The sequence below is a fragment of the Empidonax traillii genome, unplaced genomic scaffold (assembly GCF_003031625.1).
Source record: "Empidonax traillii isolate 1590-97213 ecotype Southwest subspecies unplaced genomic scaffold, ASM303162v1 scaffold105:size1093405, whole genome shotgun sequence".
NCBI classification, from domain to species: domain Eukaryota; kingdom Metazoa; phylum Chordata; class Aves; order Passeriformes; family Tyrannidae; genus Empidonax; species Empidonax traillii.
This window is the reverse complement of record NW_020955298.1, coordinates 1,004,352-1,027,748: the sequence shown is the minus strand read 5'-3', so window position 1 is coordinate 1,027,748 and position 23,397 is coordinate 1,004,352. Positions and strand designations below refer to the sequence as shown.

General features: G+C 41.9%; 1 protein-coding gene across 6 annotated transcripts in view; it reads right to left on the bottom strand.

Moving 5' to 3' along the window:
- Positions 1-103: 103 nt before the first annotated feature.
- RHOT1 (ras homolog family member T1) overlaps positions 104-23,397 on the bottom strand; it is a 23,606-nt gene continuing 312 nt past the window's right edge. The window contains exons 2-21 of one of the 6 annotated variants that reach the window (XM_027882413.1): positions 20,467-20,525; positions 18,557-18,638; positions 17,688-17,731; positions 16,990-17,043; positions 16,571-16,623; positions 15,983-16,091; positions 15,378-15,479; positions 13,839-13,937; positions 13,308-13,416; positions 13,064-13,184; positions 12,515-12,599; positions 12,012-12,157; positions 11,296-11,396; positions 10,935-11,065; positions 10,512-10,595; positions 9,942-10,061; positions 9,437-9,639; positions 7,973-8,095; positions 2,690-2,833; positions 104-1,280 (exon numbers count right to left, since the gene is read on the bottom strand). In XM_027882413.1, the coding sequence (XP_027738214.1) occupies positions 1,163-1,280; positions 2,690-2,833; positions 7,973-8,095; positions 9,437-9,639; positions 9,942-10,061; positions 10,512-10,595; positions 10,935-11,065; positions 11,296-11,396; positions 12,012-12,157; positions 12,515-12,599; positions 13,064-13,184; positions 13,308-13,416; positions 13,839-13,937; positions 15,378-15,479; positions 15,983-16,091; positions 16,571-16,623; positions 16,990-17,043; positions 17,688-17,731; positions 18,557-18,638; positions 20,467-20,525 (2,087 nt within the window). In that variant the 3' untranslated portion in view covers positions 104-1,162. The other 5 variants (XM_027882408.1, XM_027882409.1, XM_027882410.1 and 2 more) reach the window with 5 other exon arrangements.

The window sequence follows — 23,397 nt, the reverse complement described above, 5'->3', positions numbered from 1 at the left end:
CACTGAAGGCACCGAGAGCATCCTCTCACCTAAAGGACAAAGTTTTGTTAAACTCCTCTCTGGAAGGGCAGAGGGAGGCAAAGAAAAAGAAGATAAACACAAACACAGTACACAGTTATTTTATTGAAATACTTGAAAAGGCCAGCAATGGAAAAATAGGTTTGCCATGATTAACGTTTGCCATAATTAACGTTTGTTTTACTTGATCGTTAAAAAAGCTGTGTCTCTACGTAACTCTAGCCCGGTACAGAATGCACTGTGATCCATGCAGCTAACACCCTACAGCAGAATAGGCACTGTGTACTAGTGTGTTCTTCATACACAGCTTTCAAGGGCTATGACCGACAGATGGGAGAAATTAAACTGCAGCACTTTCCCAATTAGAAACATTTAGAATATACAAATTTGCTCCTCTGATTCATAGGGGCTATAAAACACAACAGAGTGGAAAACGAAAGACAGATCACACACAGCAGATGAAGTTGATCTGGCGGTTTTTGAAGTTTATGTTCTTGCCTTTAAAAGAAAAACCAGACTCTAAACATGTCGCTGGTCATGTAAAATACAAAATCACAGGCCAGGACAGCAAAGGTGAGTTTTTCTTGAAATACATAATTAGAGGGGAAAATTTGTTCATCAGTTAAAAATATGAATGAAAATCACAAATTCTGCCTGGTGTATAGCTTATAGTCCAAAAAGATGAAGTCACCTCGGATGAATGTGAAATAAATAAGCAGTCCTTGAGGAAGTCTGATCCTTGAGTTGACTATACTCTACTGAGAATTAATTTCACCTATACACTAGAATGTCACCATGGTGGACATCTAAGAACAGTATTTCGAATAGGTTTTTGGGAAGCAATATCTTACTTGCTTTAATATATACAGGTTATTTACAACAAATTCCCTTTTGGCCTCACAAGTTAAGCCATTTTACCTGGCTGTTAAGATGCAATTCCTTTTTTGTTTTTTTTCCCCCACACATTATGCAATACTGTAGTTAGAGCTATAATTTAAAATAATCTTATGCATGAATTACAAATATTAATAAAGTAACTCTGCATATATAAATATTTCTAGCAGAATTTAAAGCATTCAGAATGTACATAAAAGTGGTTCTTTTTTTAATTTATTTGGTAGGGCCAGATGTGCTTCTTCTCAGATCATCGCTGCTTTAGTAGTGCTTTGTACATGGCAAAACCCAGAACTGCAAAGACAGTAGCACCAAAACTTGCTCGGAGCCAGAACGTGGAGCTCTTGAGGTCCGCTTGTGTCACGTGCCTAAAATCCAACACACACACACAGGCCCCGGTTAATTCCGTGCCAGCACCGGCCCACAACTCGTGCTAAACTACTCTGCTTTTGGAAATTCATCACTACACTTGTCACAGGCAGGCGCCAGCCCAGCCTCACGGCACTGCTCAGTCACTGAGGGGCCCAGAGGCTCCGGGTCTGACCTGCCCCGGGCACCTTTCCCAGTCCCAGCGCCCACAGGGCAGGGCAGGAATGCAGGAGCAGATCCTGAGCCACGGACGTGGGCAGGGCGTGTGTCTCCTTTGGGAGGACCACCAAGCATTCAGGGAAGGAAACCCCAAATAGCTACAAAGAATTAATCACCCACAGTGAGAAGAACTCTGTCCAGGAATCCCCTTTTTTTTAAAAACTTTGAATATTTCTGCTTTTCCATGAAAAACTTCCCAGTCCTGTTGAATGTCTACTTATTCTTCTTCCCCCCAAAAAAGTTTACTGACAAGTAGGAAGTAATATTTTTCCAAAAGCTAGAATTAAAAGGACCGTTTGTAAATCCCTTTCTTCCCAGTAGTCACAAGAACAGCAACAGAAACAGTCATCCAACACCAAGCTGAAAGCTGAGAGAGTGTGAGTGAACCAAGCAGTGACCATGGCATGAACAGAAAAGGACAGGATGAAGTGACTGTATGACAGAAAAAGCCACATCTTGCATGACAGTAAAGACAGGCAATGACCCAACTCTCCCAGATGCTGAAGAGGTCTGTGAACATGCTCAGTTAAACACTGGCCACCCTCAGAGCAGTCTCAAGTATGACAGCTTACCAGAGAGCAGGGGCTACTGCTTAAAACAAGTTATCATAAATGCCATCATTCAAAGCACAGAAGTTCCTAAACAACAGTAAAGTTGATTTTTTTGTTTGTTTGTTTGCTTTTAAGACAGAACAGAACTTCACTAGCCTAGTGTTGGAGCCTGTGTTAATCACCAGGGGTTACTCAGTGAAGCTGCAGGAGGGCTTAGGGCGAGGAGCACAGAGATCCTGAGCACACACAGGAGTCGATGGAGTGAGAACTGCAGAGCTCACAGGCTGTTCAACAGAGCAGGGATTGTTACTTGCTACCAAACTACACAAACCCAGGTTGGGATATTATTCAGCAGACACTTGCAGGAGCAGATCAGCCATTTGTTAATCAGCGTTCTGTCATACAACATGCTGAGGAACAGGCTCTTTGGTGCACACACAGCAGAACAGCTGCTCTCTGAAAAGTCCTGATCTGATTGAAGAACGTCTTGCTGGGTTATGGAACAGACCAAACCCAAGGATTCCTGCAAGCATTAGTTTCTCTACGGCTGGGTTGGACAAACTAGATGTCAAGTGGCTTGCTGGGGGGAAGGAAGGCAGAAGGCAGTGGCAAGGTCACCTCGGTTTGGGTGTCCTTACCTGGCTTCAAGCAAACGCGGCCCAAGGGATGACTCCATGAAGATGGAATCTTCTAGAGAGCCGACGGCGTGCACCTGCTGCATAACACTGCGCTCCTGGTCTGCTACCAGCACGGCCCCCAGCTCAGCCAGCCAGGCTCCTAACCTTGTCACACACATGCACAGGGCACTTCACTGCAGGGCTCAGCAACCGCCTCAAAGACGCTCAGATCACAAAGCCCAGAGAATTTAGGATTTTTAGCCACCTAGCCCCTGCTTCTCGTGCAGTTGTTTAAAACTCAGTGCTTGGGGGAAAACCAGAAATGAATGGAGTTTGTACTTTTGAAGAGCAGAGTAAAATGGATGATCCTCTGTAGCTAAATGCCATGGCTTTAAGGACAAAGAAAACTGCTTAAGAAACTGAACCTCTGTCCCCACTCCACCTCCACAGCCTCGACTTTCTATTGTCCACAGGACACTGCAACGTTCCTGCACCACCTGTGCTAAAAACACGGGAATGACTCCAACACATCAGCCCCAAATCTGACAGGATCCCATTACTGGGATAAAATGCTGTGCATGTATTTTATCACTACGTGTGGTGGTCTGGGTTTCTTTTTTAGTAAAAGGCTGTAAAACCCTCATCTTCAGATCTGTAAGTTATAAAGCTTATCTGTGTCTGTAAAACAAATCACTTGTATGTGACATCACTTCAAGAGATTATGTGACAGGCTCTGTTGGATGAGATTTGTATAACCAACAAGTCTCCTGTTTGATTTGGTTAATTCAAATGCCCGGCTATTTCCATAATTTAAAAAACCTTCCATTTAAATGTGCAAATCGATTGTTTAAATTGCAGATGAATGCTTTTGCATTGCCTCACAAAGCAGTATCTCTCACAGGTAGATTTTCAGATTCCTATCCATAATTTGCCTTGTTCTGACTTCTGCACATGTCCATATTTAACGGGGTGCAAGAAACTTGCTGAGCACGCTTCATCCTTCCAAAAGCAATTAACACACTCCCAGTCAGGACAAAATCCTCTTGTAATGTCTGAAGGGAGAGCAAATTGGCTTTGATCCCTTTTCTAAGCCTCACAACAACTGACTCTCTCATTTAAATAAGGGACTAAATGGAGACAGGGACTTTCTCACAACCTCCAGGAAATCTCCTGACTTCAGTAAGGAATGAACATCTCAGCCCAAAAAAACAAGTTCAAAACTGCCCACGGAAATTCAGAGCACTCTGGCTGTCCAACTGCTTCACAGCTTTGAAAAAATTCCCATTTTTCTTCTTTCAATGTTCCTTCTGCTGTCATAAAATCCATTTTTACAATTTTGATCCCTAACACTGTTTGGCTGCCGTTAAAGGAACAAAACAAATCTGAGATAATAAAAAAAAAGGATCAATATTTGTTTCCAGCACAGGTTCTTCGACATGAAGGTGGTTACAATGCAGAAAAACCCTTTTCAATACACACTGAAAAACTCTGCCTCTTCAAAAAATCATGTTCAAAATTTATTTCAGTCTAGTTGTGCTTAGGAAATTATTTTTCACCACTGCTAGAAACTGTTCCTGCTTTGTTAGTGAGTAACTCTGAATTAAAAAAATGATTGTCTCTGAGGGTAAAACATAGAGAGATGTGCACTTGTAGACACACAAGGTCAGAACTCCGTCAGTGAAGCTATATTTGAAATTATTGTTAGTACTAATAATGAGCTTCCCAGACAGACTGCTGTGTGTACTTAATCAAACAATGAGTTCCATAAAAATAAGAAAGTCTAAAAGTTTTGCCTGCGGTGTAAAATTCAGATTTTAATGCACATTTTTGAAAGGAAAAAGAAAAAAAAGCTGGTTTTATTCAACCTACCCTTAACAGTGAGTCAAGTACCTTGTCACTTGTTGAATAAGATCTTTGAAATCTGAACAGCCTCTCCCTCAAGAGACTTCCCCAACTCCCAGTTAGTTTGCCACATGCACTGATTAGGAGGTTAATTAACCGAGCGTGGCTGCCACGGGCACACCCAGGAACTGCTGAGCTCGGGGCCACTTCTGCCACTGCTACCTGAGGCAGTAGCAAGACAATCCCAGGCCTGGGAAGGTCCATCCTTCCCCACCCCAGTTCAGATCCATCCTGCAGTAACCTCCAAAGCGTTTCAGCAGCTCAGGGGTGAGGCCAGCAGGCTGCTCACCCCACACCTAAAGGCCAGTCCGTGCAGGAGCAGCTCTGACAGACAAAGGGTCACAATCAAATAGAAGCAGCTGAATTCCCAAAGGCAGCAACATGCCCAGCCTGCTGCACATTCCCTCCAGGCACACGTTCTCCTAGGATGCAAAGCAGCTCCAGCAGTCAGAATTCCCCCCATGCATCAGTCATCTAAAATAGGAAAGGCTCCAAATGCATCTTATTATCTACAAAACCCCGAAAAGGATGGCAAGTCCAATTCAAGGAAGTCTGTTCAGAAAGAAATCAGGGGATGCAGCTCTACAAATTCCTGCACAGGCTGGGGTATTGAACACTTTGGAGCAGGAGGAAAATAGGTAAGAAAATTGTTTTACTGTCCTAATTTGGGGGGCACCTCAGTGCAGGGATAGATTTCTGCTGTTAGATTTAATGGCAATATACACAGTTTTGAGTGCAAAAGAAACCCTGGGTTATGCTCCGAGAACCTTCCCATTATTACAGCAAAATGAAAGTGTTGTCTCAACTTTATTTCACAGAAGGAAGGTTTTCACAGAAAGCAAAACCTCCCTAATAACTCCTGAAACAACCAGGTTTCCCATGCAAGTAGAATTTCACTTCAATTCCACAGTGTTTTAAAAACTTTAGCAGAAAAACATGCTCTGAGGAGTCTCCTCACTGAACAAAGCCAAAGCCATTCTCATGCATGAGGATTATTTTATTTTGAAATGAACTTAGCTGACAGCAAAATGCCACTACTGTGCAAGCAAAAGGCAACATGAATGATTGGAAAGCAAGGGGGGAAAAAAAAAAGCAGCCAAAAATCCAAGCTCACCATTTAAAGAAAGGGTTAGAATGACAAAAGCAGAACCCTTGCTTTTAAAAAGAGGTAGAACAATGTAGTAAAAAGAGATTAAGTGCCAGCTTTAATATTAAGGTGGGGCTATTCAAATGGGATATTATATTTTGCCTTAACAGTGTTCAAGGATTACTTAGCAACAAACGGCACAGGGAGGAGTCCAATGTGAAAAAAAATTCACATGAAAAAAGCTTCCACTGCTTAAAGCTTCAAAAGAGGAAGGGATCAGAAGAATAAAGTGGTCTTGAGAAACCACCGTCACCCATCAGTTATCTAACCTGTGTGCAACTATCTGACCTAACGTAAGCACTTGGGAAGGCAAAACAAGAGAAGGTACAGAAAGTAACGACATCAGAAAGTCCTTCTTCATCCAAATGCTTGCTCTGATCTAATCACACATCATTAGATTAAAAATCTATCACTTTTAAACAAGAAATCCACCTCTACCCTCCTAAGTCTACAACTGGGAGCTGTTCCCTCTTTTTTACAATCACCTCAGCTCTCCTGTAAATGCAGCTGTGCAGCAGTTCATGTGCTGAAGGTGAATAACCTGCAGCAAGGTGTTGGTAAGAGCTGGGGAGATGAAGTGACCGTGTTGGGAACCTGCAACCACCCCCAAGGGCCTGACTGAAGGACCAGAGACAAAGGGATTCCAGCAAATAACTCTTCCCTCTGTAGGGAGTTCTCTTTACCTTGAATTACAGACTCTTTAGGCAGCAGATTCCTGTGTTTATTCCACACTCCCTCCTGATAAGGTGTGGAATGACAGCACCCCAAAGCTCCTCATTAAAAAGTTTCAGTCCCTGACAGCATTTCAGAGGAACAAGTTCAGTGTCTGGTGCAGGACTCAAACCCCCACGGGCCCACAAAGAGAGAAACAAGGCACAAGAGCCGATGGAGCAGCCCATGAGCATTCCCAAAAATGCAGCTGTGCTACAGAGGTGAGCTCAGCCTCGCAACGAAGAGCTGGCATTTCCCAGCAGTGAGTGCCCAGTGAAGCTTCAGAGTGACAATATGCAAGGAGATGCTGTTCCAAGGGATTTCTGCTGGAGAAGAGGGGCAGCACCAACAGCCTCACTCATTCAGCCTTCTCCTAAGCCAGGAAGTTTTGCACCCTTCTTGGAATTCTCACTCCGTGGTTAACACTTTTATCTCAAATTTAAGTTGTATTTCACAATACTCAGTCCTGTAGGTGGGTGGATCAGCAGCCCTCCCACGTGTGTGTAACTTGAATTTAAAGGAGACAGACAGTCTTATTTGGAGCAGCTCCATCTGAAAGCCATGAAAAGCAGTAACATAGATGGCCCAGAAGCACGTCAGGATATTGTAACCATGGCCTTCAATACACACATTTACCATCCAAGCCTTCAAGGAGGTCATGGATAATGGACCCCCTGCACTGCAACAATTGTTGGGTTTAACTCCCATTTGCTGGGGTGTGATGGCAAGTGCTGAGTGTGAGTAAATCAGGTGTCCAAAACTGCCTGCAGGACACACAGGACAAGCCATAGCACTGTTTTCAATGCTGAAAACCAGTCATCTCTCTTTACCCATTGTTTTTCCAAACTGTCTGGAAACGCAAATGTTTAAGCATTTACCACTTCTCACATGTTGCATTCCATTCAGAGAGGATTTGGATGTTAAAAGATCTGGATTATTTAACACAAAATATTCACTCTTTGTGTAAACCAAGCATAACACACACACACACACAGAAATTCTATAAATTCCCAAATATCAAACTAGCAATTATAAACATGTAATTAAAGTTACACGATGCTGCTGTAAGTCAAGCTGTGCCTTTATGAAAGCACCTGTGTAATTGGTATCTAAAAGGCACTACCTCTAATCAATACTAAACAAACCTGTAATGTTTGTTTATTCTCAAGTGAGAATTCTCAAGTGAGAAACATTACACAGATTTGTAGACACTACTTAATGTCCATTAGCAGCTCCCTAAAGACACAGTCCTAACTCCTCCACAGGATTTTTGCAAGAACTAAAAACCTGAATCAATTATCAAATTGGTAATGTTTTAAAAAAAAAAAAAATCACTGGACTAAGCTCAAAAGTACCTTCAAGTTAAAGTTTGACAATTCTGTGAGCATTGTTAAAGTATCTGCCTCTTCAGTGGACATGGAGTGAAAAACCTGCAGTATATGAAGGTTCCCAATCGCTTTTCAAAAAAAAAAAAACCAACCAAAAAACCAAACCCTTTATTTTTTTCCAAGCACACCTGGTACCTAGTAAATAAAGTTAAGGACCTGTTAAGAACTGCAGTGAAGAGTTTGTTCTTTACAGATTGCAGCAAGTCTGAGTTGAGGAAGTTCTGACAGATGCAAAATGTACACCTGTTGCAGGCGCACATACAGCGTAACCGGGCATGGCTGCGGAGACACACAGAAGGACAGCACGTGAAATCTTGCTCATCAAATCAGCTGCACATCAGGGCTGTGCCACAACCGAGAGAGAGAGGCAGGAGTAAAAGGTACGTTGGAATGAGGGAGGAGAGGAGGGGGGGGAGGGAGGGAAGAAAAGGGTCCAACTACAGCTGTGCAGAGCTCACGCTCGCTGTGGCCTCGCCCCGCGGGCGGCCGCGTCACCACCGCGCTCAGATCTCAGCAAAGCACGGGCCTGGTGGGAATGGTGGCTGAATTTATCCCAACTCGGGAAGGAGAGCATTGAAAGGCCTGGGAGATTGTCTGCACAGCAATAGGTAACACCCCTTTTGCAAAGGAAAGGAAGCCACATTTTCTACCACTTTGCACACTTTACAAGGTGACAGTTGCCTCTGTTTTCCCCACCCTAACAAACACAACATGCTTGGAAACTGAGGGAGAAGCAGGAATATTGATATGACAGACATTTGGGCAGTGCTACCCTTTAGTGGTTTCCCAGTATTCCAGTGCTACAAAACAAATAGGAGAGAAAAACCCCCAAACCAAAGCTTTACAGGTCTAAGTCAATAAATCCAGTTTCAAATAATTAAGAACACCATCTTATTTTAGGTGAGAGTGACATTACTTCTATTTATTTAAAGCAAATGTCAGCTGTCATACTAGACTCCATCTGCTGTAATATTTATGTAGCTCATCACCATATTTAAAAGCTCCACCCTACAAAAAAAGAGATGCAAAGTGAGCTTAGCAACAGGGAGATGTGAAGCAGAATCTGTACTTAAGTATCTTGCTTCTGAAGTCCAAAGGTGTTTATACAGAAATTCTATTAAAACTATCATATTTACTAGGTTAATTAACTGAAGCACACAGCAATAAACACCCTGAAAATAACCAGTACTTTGAGCAGGGCAGTGGGGGAACTGCTGGGCACTAAGGTGTCGTTAGTTGTAATCAACTGTCAGGTTGCTCTATTAACAGTGATTACAGTGCAACTCATTCATGAGTATCTCAAATACACCAAGACAGGAAAATGATATACTGAGTTGGGTATGCACAATGAGGACCAAATAGAACCCTCCACTGGAATTTGCAAGGTGAGCTGGATGAACCAGCTTATTCCTGAAAAAACACCTTGGCAACAATAGCTGGGAGCGATCTGTGTGTTGGATCCGTGCCAGCTTGCCCAAATCTGAGGTAATTTGAAGATTCTACTCAAGTCACTCTGTTGCTAAAGCTGAGTGAGGCAGTTCCCTGCTGTGGCTCTGATGACATGCAGTGGTTGTGAGCGTGGCCCATGCACAGGGACAGCAGCACAGCCCCGGTACTTACGGATACATCGCCATCGTCGTCAGCTTCACAAAGATATCCTTACTGGGCGCATCAGCAGTGTTGCAGGTAAAGGCTTGAGGTGGAGGCATTTTGTGTTTTTTGCAGAATTCAGCAGGAGAAATGCTATATTCCTGTCTAACTTCATGCAAGTCGGACTTGGCAGCTACCACTAGACATGGTATTCTGCTGTCCATGAAGTGCTGCTGCAAATGGAAAGCAGTGAGAGACACAGTGTGAGACACGTTAAGCCTGGAACAGGCTGCACCGAACTGCCTGCAGCAGCATTAAGATATGTTACTTTTACTGAACTGAAGCATTTCCAGCAGAACAGTTTACACAGACAAGCAGATTTGGCTTTGTATGAATAACTGAACCGCACCGCTAATGCATCAACCAGCGCTTGTAAATAAAATGTTTTCTAAGCACTAGAACCAGTGTGGAGGACCAGTAACTGACACTGAATATTTAGTCAGTGAGAAGACACACAAATGTAAAATCTACAAACCTTAAAAATCCTGGCACAGTACTCAAAGGATTTGGGGTTGCTGACGTCATACACCAGGCAGACAGCGTCACACACGGTCTCAGCATCAGTTAAAAAGTCTGAGTCACTGACATCGTGTAGCTGGGAGGAAAGATGGTTGCAGAGGGAGAAAAGCTTGTCATTATGCAGCTAAAGGAATTCTGTAACTTTTCTTCTCTCACAGTTTTTATGGCTCATTTTTATGCACCCCCAGAACTACTGGGCTGACAATGGGAAGAGCCAATGAGAAAGAACAGCAGGAATCTGCCGTGCAGAACGTGTGAGCTGTTCACATCCCATCTGCAGGCAATCCCAGCCTCAGCAGAAAGAGGGATATTTGCTTCAACACAAAGTCTCAGACACCCACAGAAAAGGGCATTTATCCTACAGAGGAAAACCACAGAGCAGAGGACTAGATCTTGGAAAACAAAGAGAGAGATCATATTATCACAAAGGAAAACTCGAGCGGAACAAGCTTTAAAGAGCTTATTTCTCCCACTGAATATTAACATCAGCCATCCTAATCCCAGCACAAGAATAAGGTAACCTTACCAGCAAGTATTTTTCCTGTCCATATACATAGACTGTATTAATGGCATAGTAAGATTTGTGTTCTGCACGGATTTGCCTCTGTCTCTGAAAAGGCAGAATTTCGTGTTAGACCAGAGCAACTTTTCCCTTTAAGTCAGATTTGAGCAGCTGTTTTACTCCATTTATTAATGAAGGAAAATTACAGTATCTTTGGTTTATTTTGCATAGCTGTAATCCACGATGTAGAAACCATTACTGCATGAAACAGCCTCTGCCAGAAAAGAACAAAACCAAAGCAAACCCCAAACAACCCTCCCCAGTAATTCTGTATCCCCTCAAAGAGCTCTCCAAACTCAGTAATAACCAATAAAGCCTTAAGATCAATTGCTGTCTGCTCTTAATTCAAGAGCATATATAGGTGAGTGTAAGCAACAAGGTTCTTACCATTAGATTTCTTCCAAGAAGGGCCTGGAGAACTCCACTTTTCCCACAGCCCTTCATCCCGACGACGTTGCAGCGGAAGACGTTTCGCTGGGTCTGCTTTTTCTGCAGGTCAATCTTTTTATCCCTTGTCACTTTCGAAAAAACACAGATGTTTCTCTCACAAGAAGTGCAAACATTTCACGTGAAAACGTGAAACAATAAACCCACCCAAAACAAGCCCTCGAAAAATCTCAAATCAAGGGTTCCGCTTGAGCAGAAAGCCAAAAAAAAAAACCAGCGAAACCAGACAAACCGTTAAACAATTTACTTTTTAGCATAGTTCTAAATTTAAATGTCTAGAGTTGTATCAGATTTTTGTTACCTGTAATTGCTGACGACTGAGATTCTTGTTCTGCGAGGATGGAGTACCCCAAATAGCCCAGGTACTCCAGGCAACGCTGCACGTCCAGGTACGTGGTGAGGCTGGCACAGGGGACACAAAGAGCCTCCTCAGCATCCTTGGCACCAATTCTGTCCTGAAACTGCACTGCCCTCTTATCCCCATACTGACAGAACGCATTCCTGGCATTGCCTGAAGGGCAAAAGCCTCTGAAGGCAAATGGTGACAACTTTGCCAGCATTACCGGTGCCCAAACACCACGAGGACAGTACTGGCTGGGGCCCATCGACCTACGCTGGGGTTTTTTTTCCTCCCCAAACAATGTTTTCCTCATTTTCCCTGTTTTGGGAAAAACCCCTCATTATTGGACACCATTATTCAAACCACCAGCAAACAACAGAAATAACACTTCAACAAGGGTCAGGGAGATTGCCACATTTTGGAGACACTTCTTCATCGTTAACACTAAATAGTGGCCGAATCCTGAACAAATTGTCACAATTATCTGCAGATCAGGCCACTGGATGGCCTGATCTGCAGATAATTGTGACAATTTGTTCAGGAAAAAGCTTGACTGCTTGTCAAAGCTATTAAACTTGCACTCCTACTGTTTGTTTTTTTTTTTTTTTAGGAGGAATCTACAAACCAAAATAACCACATCTAAATTTGTAGTACAGCATGTCGAGTGTCACACTCACGTCCACTGAGAGAGAAACCCTTGGTACGTGATCCAGCCCCTCTCATTTGTACACACTGTGTTGTTCACATCAGGGCCCCAGGGCATGTAAGGGAAGACTTTGAACAAATCTTTCAGCTCATCAGGAGACAAAGCACAGTCTCTGTCCTGAAACAAGCACACGACATCAGACATAACTCACTTCAGTCATTAAACTGGCATTTTCTTGCCCTACACTTGCAAGAGTCAAGAAACTGGCTGTCAGACACTGAGCTGCTTTCCTCTTAATCATTGCTCTTACTTGTTTGTAAATAAAACTGAGCATCAGCTAGTGAAAAACAATTTGGTAGCACAGCTGTAACTTGTAGACAATCAGCAGCAGGTTGGTTCTGACTGCACAGCTCAAGCTAAAGCCAGTCTCTGAATAAAATGACATATATAACAAAATCACATTTTTGACAGCAAAACTGCTGGCAAAGTAAGGCTCTTAAGCACAAGGGCACACACAGACACTCAAAAACTTACCAGATCATGTTTATCAAAAATACTTTGGAGGAACAAGTACGCATGATGATTTAGTTCTGTTGTGCAGTCTGGGGGAATTTTTAGGCTGTTATTGGAAACAGAAAACAAAAAATACAAGAAGTGTTAATTGTGCTTATGAAATATAGAATATTAAAACTCAAAACTCATACTTTTTGAATTATAACATTTGGCATCTGACCTTTGCATTTAACTTTAATAATTAGTCTTAAAAGAGACCAAAGCACAATGATGAGTGAGATTACACGATACACAGATCTACAGTAATCACATTTTAGCTTGGTTTGCTTGTTGTTGTGTTTGGGGATTGTGTTTTCCTAAAGGAAAATGATGCAGTTACATTTTTGGACAGAAGCCACAGCATTGGTCCATCTCAACTTTTTAATTTGGGCGCTTTCAAAGGATCTACAAAAATCTCAGCAAGTCTCTTACAATTTACAGCCACGTACAAGAAGCAGCTGCCCAGACTGATGTTCCAGTCTGGCACTAAGAGTTCCTCAGTAACAGAGAGCTGCAGTCAGTGATACCTACGGAGGGAACAGGTACTCCGGGGTCAGCTCCAGGTCATCGTCGTAGCCGAAGCGCCGCAGGACGGTCCAGGTCGTTTCGTGCCTTCCCCGCTGGATGAAAAGGGTGTGTAGGAAAAGAAAACCTACAGATCAAAAGAGGAAAACTTAAGGCCCTGAAGTGCTTTACCTGCTAAAGGTATTTTGAATAGAAACACCGAGAAGAAGCGTATAAAGACTTTTCTTTTTAAGAATTATCTAAGACCTACCTTTTAATGTCAATCCATTATCTGCAACTCCATCACTCAGGTTTTTCCTGACTACATTCTTTACATCTTCCAAAGCCTGAGGTGCCAGTGGTGTATTAAAACAAATTCTCTAACAAAAAAACCAGAGAGGGTACGTTAGAACCACTGGGTACTGAGCTGACAAACAGCATGTCCTGTCTGAAATACAGCCTTAAACCCTCTGATCAGCCAGTTAAGGACAATCCCATTTCTTAGTGGAAATAAAGGTGTACAAACTGTATTTTTTTAAGTACAAGCATTGGGGCTTGTACATTCAATAGATTCTTTTATTTTGCTCTTGAATTAAAACTTGAACAGTGGTTAGAAATAAAAATACTACCATTTCTGTGTTTACAAATCCACTCTTCCCTGCTGCACTTGAGATTTAACATTTAGGTCTGATTCTCTTACAGGTCACCTCACTGCTATTTCAGTAAAAAAAAAATCACTTGTTGTTCTGGCATTGTACAGTTAAACTATAAAGTATGATGAAAAAATAAGCACAAGAGGTACCTGAAAGAAGTTGAGCTCTGCATCATTGAGAGTGCCATCGTTATCCTGATCAGAGATTCTAAAAATGCGAGTGAGGGCTTTGATACAGGCAGGTTTCATCTGAGGAAGAAAGAAAAAAATAAAATAAAAATAAATAAAATCTTTCCAGGCCAGAATGTAAAAAGATCACACTGAATGACACCAAACAGCTCAATCACATGGAAACACACACTGGTCTTCATTTATAGTTTTAAAATTGAGACATTCATACACACGTACACAAAACTCAGGATATAAAAACCTGATACAGCACATTTCTATATCCATAAATTTAAAGCAATTACTCCACATTAAATGTCTTTCTATTCAATTATTAGAAGAGTCTCAAGCTCTTCACAAGATGAAGGTGGCACTACTTAGTCATTAAAAATAAATACAAATCAGTTCTCTAAATTCATTCTTATTGCTACAGCAAACTTTAAGAAACAACTAAATGAATTTTTTTTCCCCAAAAAAACATTTTTTTGGTGGGGGGAAAAAAAAAAAAAAAAAGGCCTTGAAATCCCAGTGCTTTGCAAAACTAAACAGGTCTAGAACTACAGTGAACTCTTTCTAAACAAGCAGACTATTCACCACCTCAGCAATGGCTTCAGGAGGCCTCAAACATCAAACAGTGAGAATTTTCACAGGGCTCAGTCATCTACCAGGCAAAGCATTGAGCATATGGACTATCTCTAGGACAAAGGAACTGCTAGGATACCTTCCAGTGAAGGAAAACAGACACTGGCAATTCTCTCCCAACAACTACTGTGATGATGGACTCTTCTCTTCACAGAGGTCACACAGATTGCACAGAGATTGGGGTTGGGAAACCAAAAAGATTTCAGCACAACAATCTTAGCACAACATTACTAACTCAGAAAGTTGATTCTGATGGAAGAAATCAAAAGAGGGTTATTCTCTGCTTCTCTGCTTAACAAAGCATTTAGGGTTGAAGTAACTCTCCTACTGCCCAGCACTACACGGGGGATACATTTAGAGATTCTATTTGTATTTGCCCCAGGAATTGTACCTTTAAAATAATACTCTCGGCCAACCACCTCGATACCTCAGAACCAGCCACATCACTTGTTTCTTATCCCTTTTACCAAAGTTTCACAAGATTCTCAGAGAAAAATTATCCCTTAGGTCAGGCCAAGTGTGGAGGATTTTCCCTGAAATAAAGGGAGTTTCTGTGAAATGTGTATCTAAAGGAGGACTGAACTGAAGGCAGGATTCATGTTACATGTTACATCTGCCCTAAAGCCATTAACAAAGCTTCTCCTTTTACTCAGCAGTTCACAGGGGCAACCAAAAACTGTCCTCACCGCTTTGAACCAAGAGGAAAGACAGGTCAGATTAACAGAAAACCATCAGCAGGGTTCTGGGATACAATGCCTGACATTTGGGGCCGTGGGGGTGGTAACAACACACCAAGAAATGCAAAATCCATTGAAAAGAAAGAGCAGGAAAGTGATTAAACCCCCCCATTAACTGCTCTGAGAATCTCAGTGTAAATACCTCTTTCTCCTCTGGGCAGTACAGAGGACCTGTAGGATGCAGAACAGCTTTCTGTGCATAATAAAATAGCTCAGATATATTCTTCAAGTTTTTGGCTGAACACTGGAAGAGAAATCCTCACATTGATTAGTTCAGTTTCTTGACTGTTGGGTGATTTCTTCTGAAATTTAAGCAAGCATTGATTTTGTCCAGACTGAGCCCCCTCTCGTGGGTACAGGGCTGGTTCAGAAAACAAACCCCCAGCCCCTCTACCTGTTCAGGAATCAATAAGGGAGGTTTCACCACAATTTGCTTTCACACAACCAATTTTCAATACTTTGCAGACATCTGTCTGGCTTAATATTAAATGTGAACCCCTTGCTAAAGGCAAGGATGTGAACAGGCTCTAAATATTAGAATTTGACAGTAGCATTTGATTATACAACAGTGTAATCTCCCCTAAAGAAAAATAACATACAAACTCACTATTATAAATTACTTCTACTTGAAATATTTGATTTGGGGAAAAAAATAAAAATCCCTTTTTTCTGTTACAAAGTTGCCCTAGATGCTTGGCAAGAATGCATTGTTTGTTACTTGTTCTGACTTGAGAAAGGCTTGCATACCTCTACACAGGTTTCTATCTCTGTATATTGATTCATTATGGGGAGGATAGTATCCATACTGCTATACTCCACTAGATCAGACTTGTTTCCAACTAATATAAGAGGCAACCTAAAAACCAAAAAAATACGAAGAGCTTTAAAGACAGGTGTATAAAAAGATCTATCTTGATTTAGCAGTCTATCTCCCCACCAGAAGCCATTTTATTATTCCCATGATGGCATTAAAGAGCACTGGAGGCAACAGGCACAACTAAATGACAGCACTTTCAAGGTTGGATAGGAACCCCCCAGAGTGAAATACAACTGATGCCATTGTTACTGCCCAAAGCAGCACCTGCAGGAAAGCTGTGCAGCCAAAAGTAGTTACACACCCCAAATATAAACACAGCTGGGCAGACCTGCCCCTGGAATTCAACCCAAATAACTTTGCTGCCCATGTAACAGGCCTACATACTTTAAATCTCTTGCTGCTTGGACTTCTGAAACAAACTTTAAGTTTAGAATTTGCTTTTCTTAAACAATTAACACTGTGCATTGCCACCCATCGACGTGCAGCCTAATTGACACTTCTCATCTTTACTTAAGCACCTGCTATCTTTGTCTGTCCTTTCATTGATGAGGGGGATCCAGCGACTTGTTACCTACAGTGGGATCAAAAACAAACATGAAAAACGCATTTTCAAACTGAACGTGACTGAGCTGTGCACAAGTTCCACTACAACTGCTACTGCTTCTTTCTCAAGAAGGCACATATTTAAAAACAAAGGAGGAAACAAATAAAAATCGGAGTTAATTAATGAGCAACTTTCTCAGGTGAGCGAAAGGACCGAAAATTCAGATGCTGAAAGGGACCAGAAGCAATAACACATCTGCACATTCTCTTTACAGCTTGATCTCAAACTGCATCCCAGCTATTTTAACTGTCTAATACAGATCTCAGCTTGGCATCAATTCACAGTGCATGAGTTACATCTCAAGCAACAATGGGATAAAATGTGCTACTGTACCTTATCAATAGAATTCTTGTTGTTAACAGCATAGACTATACAAATCACATTTGCCTAAAATGGGAAAAAAAAAGGAAAGGCATGGAATTCCACTGCTCAGAGTCTCTGGAGCAACAGACACAATAAAGATCCACACATCCATCTGAGTAAGAACAGTCCCCCATTAGTCAAACACTCTGCCCCTGACGTGTTTAAGTTCCTTGTAGACCGAACAACAACCTAAACCAAACAATTTGAGTTGAGAAGTGCCAAAAAGCCTGTCCTGCAGTGTGGCATTCCCAGCTCATGCCTGCAGGGACTCATCCTGCCAGGAAAGCTGAAGTGCAGAGCCCCATGGTGCAGCCTGCACTGAGGAACCCCAGTGAGTGCCAGAAATGGAACAGCAGCACGATGGGCTGGGCACAACGTGGGCAGAGGTGCTGGGGGAGAAATGGAAACACAAGGAATGATAAATCACCAACACTCCTGTGCTGCTCATAAATGCAGCAGTACAGCAGGGCAGGGAGAAGCAACACGGATCTTTCCAGGGTCAAATGATTTCTTTCCCACACTGGCCTGCTGATTCAAAGAGATCCAGGTTCTGTATTTCCCTTGGAAGGACAAAGCTCAAGCTCAACTCACCAACATGGTGCCAGGAGCCATTTTTCTGAAACAAAGGAAGTTTTGCTACAGCACAGGGCACAAAACAACCCCCTTACCTGTGATATTTCGTGGTAAAGCTGCTCATCACTTTGCTCTGTTTCTGCATTCAAGAGAACAGGGCACTCGTTAATACCAACCATTTTTGCAAACAAAATGAAAAAACACCTGAGACTGAACCAGGGCATTTCATGAGCTCACAAGGCAGCCCTGTCAAAGCCTTGCTATTTAAACTTTTTTATAAAATACTCTAATGAGTGCTTCTGCCAAAACAATAACAAAATTGGTCCATTAACTTGCAAGACAGAAACAGTCTGCTGCACACAAGTTTTTTAGCTGCTATTTTGAATTACATTTGTAGACAGGTTCTCTCTGGAACAAGTCATAGTTTGCATTCCCCTACATTTATCAACAGCCCCTTCCTTCTATCATGTAAACTTTTACATCAGAATATGGTACATTCAATTTTATTACAGTGGTGATGATTTTTTCAGTGATACCAAGTTTCTGTGAACTGAAGCTATGAAAAACTTCATCCAAGAGAAAGAAAAACTCACTCCACATAAACTTAAGCTCAAGTCCCACGAGAAAAATGTGCATTATTTCTTTTTCCAAGGAGGTCAGCACACCAAAGATGTTTCCTCAGCAGTGGTGGGGGGAGAAGACAGGGAGGTCCCTGTTAACACTTGCACAGTAAATGGCAGAAGGGTTTTTCCAGCTGCGCAGCAGCTGCATGGATTTATGATAACACATCAACCTTGGCAGTGAACCTACTGATCTATCCACTAAAGAGTAAAATACATGGAAAAATACAAAATGGGAAGCAATGGGGTGTCCAAACTGAGCCTCTCCTTTACTCTGGGCTTCCCCTCCCTGTTCCCAGCCCTGCCTGGCTGCTGCTCAGTCAGACAAACCATCGCCACCCTACCTGAGTAATCCACTATGTGGGTTGGCACTCGCTCAGGGGTGACATCAGCAGGAATGGTGATCTCCTCAGCCCGGGGGGGAACCTTGGGTTGGAAAGAAACAGAAACAAAGAGCCTTTAAAGATAACCCAGATGGTGAGAAAAAGGCAAATACTACAATATACCTGCCAATTAGTCAGCTTTATGTAAACAAACTTATTAAGTTATTCAAGTTGTTTAGTTATTAAAGTACTTTTGTTTTTTATTTGTTTGGGTTCTTTTAATGCACTGAAAGTCACTGTTATCCTCTCATTCTTTCTTAGTCAACTTCCTAAGGACTCCCTGCAAAAAGGTAGTGCTCTTAAGGGATACACACAGTGAATGCTTCTATAAAACTCAAATTCCCTCTATGAAACACCCAAACAAACGTGACAGACAAAATGTAAGTCTCAATTTTAACAGAATCATAACCTGACAACTTCCTTCCTTCTCACAGTGCTAAATATTAAGTAAGTTCTGCAAAGCAGAACATGATACTGATAAAAAGCGTGTTCTGCCAAGTGCTGTAAACCAGCTCTGATTGCTGTTTATTCCCAGAGAACATTAATCCACATTCAGGAACAATCAACCTAAACCTAATTTTAATGAAAATCTCCTGCACAGCTACTTATTGACTTTCACCTGTTGACACTGAGTCTACATGATACTTATATTTTAGTAAAGAAAGGGAAAAAGGAAAGCCAATCACCACAAGAATGGCTCTTTGTAAAGCTTCAGGCTCTGCTCACGTTGCACAGAGAATGATTGAGAATGATTACTGTATGTATATAAAATATTCTGTATATTGAACACTATTTCCAGGCCTGAAGTGCCTGTCACACCCCCATGGCTGCTCTGCAGGAACTGGGCAGGTCTCTTCCAGCAGTTTTTCTGGGATGCAGTATTTTTGTAGGAGTTATTTCTGTCATTCCAGGCAGATTTTGTGCTTTCTGTTAATGCTGCTTTATCTGCCCGTGTGAATTGAGGTAAACATTGCAGGTTGTGCTGCAGAAGGAGCTGAGCAGTGTCAGAGGACAGTCACTCATTAAATACATCAGCACAGGGCCTGCCAAAGGAAGGGGAACTGGAATTGGAGCTCTTTTTTCACCTGCAAGGCTGGGAACTAAATTCAATTCTGTTCACAAAATGCAGTTATGTTAACACAACTCAGTCATGTTAACAACCTAATCTTCGTCTGCACTGTGGTAACCTCCTGATTTGCATCAACCAGCACAGAGCACATTCAAAGAGCAGCACATGATTTTAAGTCTATTTTAAGACCTGTGATCAGAAGAAATAAACATTCATGTTTATATGTAAAAAGCTTAACTATTTGCAGCAGCTCCTACTCTTTTTGTGGCACACAGAGAATTATGTGCTGCTTTTTCAAGGATTAATTTGTAGTACTGGCTATACTTTTTGTTTTGGGAGAAAGCTGAAAGAGTTGTTGGCATTTTTTACGTCAAGAGAGTCAGTGAAACATTCTTCAAAGGCAGAAGTGAAGGCAGTGTCTTGCTTAGTTACCAAAAAGGCTAAAGATAAGTTATACAATGTGACTTTTTGATTCCTCATTCTTAATAATTTTTCAATCTACTTGCCCTTTAAATACAAAAAAACCCAAACATTCATCACATAGGAAACAATCAGTTGAATTAACCATCTGGAAACCAAGAAAGAAACTCAAGATAAAATTGAAATTTCTAATCTTCTACATTTAAACTACATCTTCTATATTAAAACCTACATCATTCTTTCTGAAATCCCCGTTGCAGTTGCAAACTTTTTTTTTTTCAAAGCCTTACTTTAAAGCAGAGCCTATTAACTCACTCTTCGAAAAAAAGAATTATACAACAGGATAGAAATAAAACTTAGAAAACAAATAAGAATGCTCTACCTCTTCTGGAAATTCTTCACTGACAAGAGACATGATTAGTGATGTTTTCCCCACTCTGGCTGCAAAGGCATTAAACACACAGATTAGATGTTTGTTTTGTTACACCCGGTAGTTGTATCCCATCTTGAAAGGGGAAGATTTTAAAAACATTTTCCAACTGCCCCCATTCAAAGCTTTTTCTCTCTCGTTTCATCACACCAAACGTGGATGACAGCAATGCTCTCAGAATTCTTTTACTGGAAAACCTTGGGATCCCTCTCACACTTCTGCATTTCATCCAGAAGGGAACCAAATTCTGCTCTCACACTAAAGGATCATCAGGTTTTAAACTTGACACAGAAGATGTAACCAAAGCAACAAATAATCAACACAAACTAGAAAGGCTCCCATGCAACTTCAGAAACAAAGGTGGCACACAGAAAATAATTTAGAAATGAACTATTTTTATAGCATTTTTGATATGATGAGTGTGCTCCAGGCCTGAACTACCAAGGATGAGAATGGACAAGAAGACACAGCTCTACTGGCTGTGGACAAAGCCTCCAATAGTTTGATTATTTGGAAGTGCAAGAACATCATCTCCTTGACACAAACGAGATGGTCCCCACCAAAAAGTGGAAAAAACCACCAACTCTTTTAAAGTCACAGCTTTCCTAATTCCAGATGACCATCTCCGCTTCAATATCCAGCTCTATTCCATCAAATAAATGACTTTGTTTACCTGCAAGGTTCAGGTTTCTGATACCACAGTTGAGCTGCTTGGGTTGGAGAAGCTTTAATGTGACCATTTAATATGAAGAGATGGTAACTTTTCTCCCTGAAAAGCCCTCTAGCTGTGAATTCCCTATCCCTTGGGAAGCCTTGAAAGACTATTGGTTTTGAGACATATTAAAAAATAATATGTTCAGATTCAAGCGTTACCTGGGATTGGATATTTCCAACAGCTCTCAGTTCAGGGAAAAACCTGTTTAATCCTGGATGTGGCAGCACCTCTGTGTTCCCAAGCCAGGCACTGCTCAGTTCCTGTCAGAGCCTGTGCCACTGTCCCCACCAAAGCAGCAGAAATGCCACCAGGCACGGAAGGTGTTTGGCTGCTGTCACTGCATTTACACTCCTCTGGGTGATTGTGAATAATTCTGAGTATGAGAGAAGAGCTGGAATCGTACAACTGGTTGATTTTGTGTAGGAAATGGCATTGCTGAGCTGATGATCTAATCAGGCTCCACTCAATTTATCTAAATCTCTTTTTGGTATAGTCCGAGGGGCTTTCTGACCTTCAGAAATAAAACCTTCTCTTCAGCGTGGTAAGCTGAAGAATAGTTGTTACAAAATTATGAAAAGCAAAGAAAAGTTCCTCTGGGGTGTAAGATTTCTGTTTCCCTCAGGGAGAACTGCCATAAACTTTTCCCCAGTGGTACCACCTGGAGAGCAGCAAGCTGCAGGTTTCCCAGCAGCAATGTGGTGGTGTTTGCATCAAAGACACTCCTGTGAGCTAAAACTCTAATTTATACTGCCAGGTGTCCTCCCGCATCAGCTGCATCTTAAATTTCATCCTGATAGAATCAAAAGAGCTTTGGGAGCTCCCCTATTTCCACAGGAAGAAAGGTAAGTTATCAGACCATTACTGAAAATAGTGCTGTGCATTTTGCACCTGACCAAGGCAGTTCCCACCTAAAACTCACTGGCTTTGCAGATACAGAAACTCACTCCGCAGGGCTGAAAACAGAAGACTGTGTGTTGCTGGGCAGTAAATGCTCAGTGTTTATAAGCTCCTGATACACTTCCCAGCGCCCCAGAGTTTTATGAAAATCCATAGGTTCAAGTGCAGAGACTCGGTTTATTTTCTTGGAATCTGGGTCAGCCCTCTGCCTTTGCCAGTCTGTTTACAGTCTGACAAAGAACAGCCCAAACAGCACCAGCTGACTGGGATGAAGGAAATGCAGCACCTTGGGGTAACTAAATCCTCTTTTTCCTCATATGTGAGTTTTTTAGATCATGCTGCATAAAATAACATGCTGAACATACTCTGAAAATTACTGGCTATTAAAAATTGATGTTTGCACCCTGGATACAAGGACTAAAACAACCCTAAACATAAACTGTAGAAGACGAGGCATGAAAAAGGCTGTTTTGGAACAGGCTTACAATAACACTTCTTCACAACACATTTCATATCCTGAACCTGGTCTGCTGTTACCACCTAACAAGTTTTAGACAGTCTGGACTAACCTGTGGTTTCAGATGAACAAACATACATGAGACAAGGATCCCAAAGCAGCACTGACACTATAACTGACGAGTTCTACTGATTTGTGAAACAAATCTCTCCCCTCTGTTTGCTACAAGTCCAACAAAAACACAATACAGAGATGCTCACAATCTTTGATGTGCGCCACGTACTGTAAGTTGCTATATTTATTTAAATTTACATTTTAAATTCCCCCTTGGGCACGGTTCTGCCAAAACAAAGCACCTGTTACACCTGTGCTGAAACCACTGCCCTGAACCAGTTCAGCACCCAGGTAAATGAGGCGAATTAGGCACCTGTTCTACAGAGGAATGAAACTGTGTATTCAAATGCACAAATACATTCCTAAACAGGGTCATGCAAAACTAACCACCTACAATCCCAGTGAGTGAGCTCTTTCTGCACAGTGGCAGCTCCCTGAAGATTCATTCCCCTCTGCAGACGCCACTGAGAATCTTTCCAGGCAGCACAGACAGAGCCACCCTGCACTATAAATATATATATATATATATGGGGCATTCAGTGCTCAGGAAAGCTTTGTCAGCAGCACCGCATTCTCAGCATAATCAGCCAATTTTACTAATAACGCTTGGTAATTACTCTCTATTCTTTCCCCGTGAGGAACTCAAGTTCACTTTGCAAACTACCCGAGCAGAACCTCCTGGAGCAGCGGTGAGCAGCTG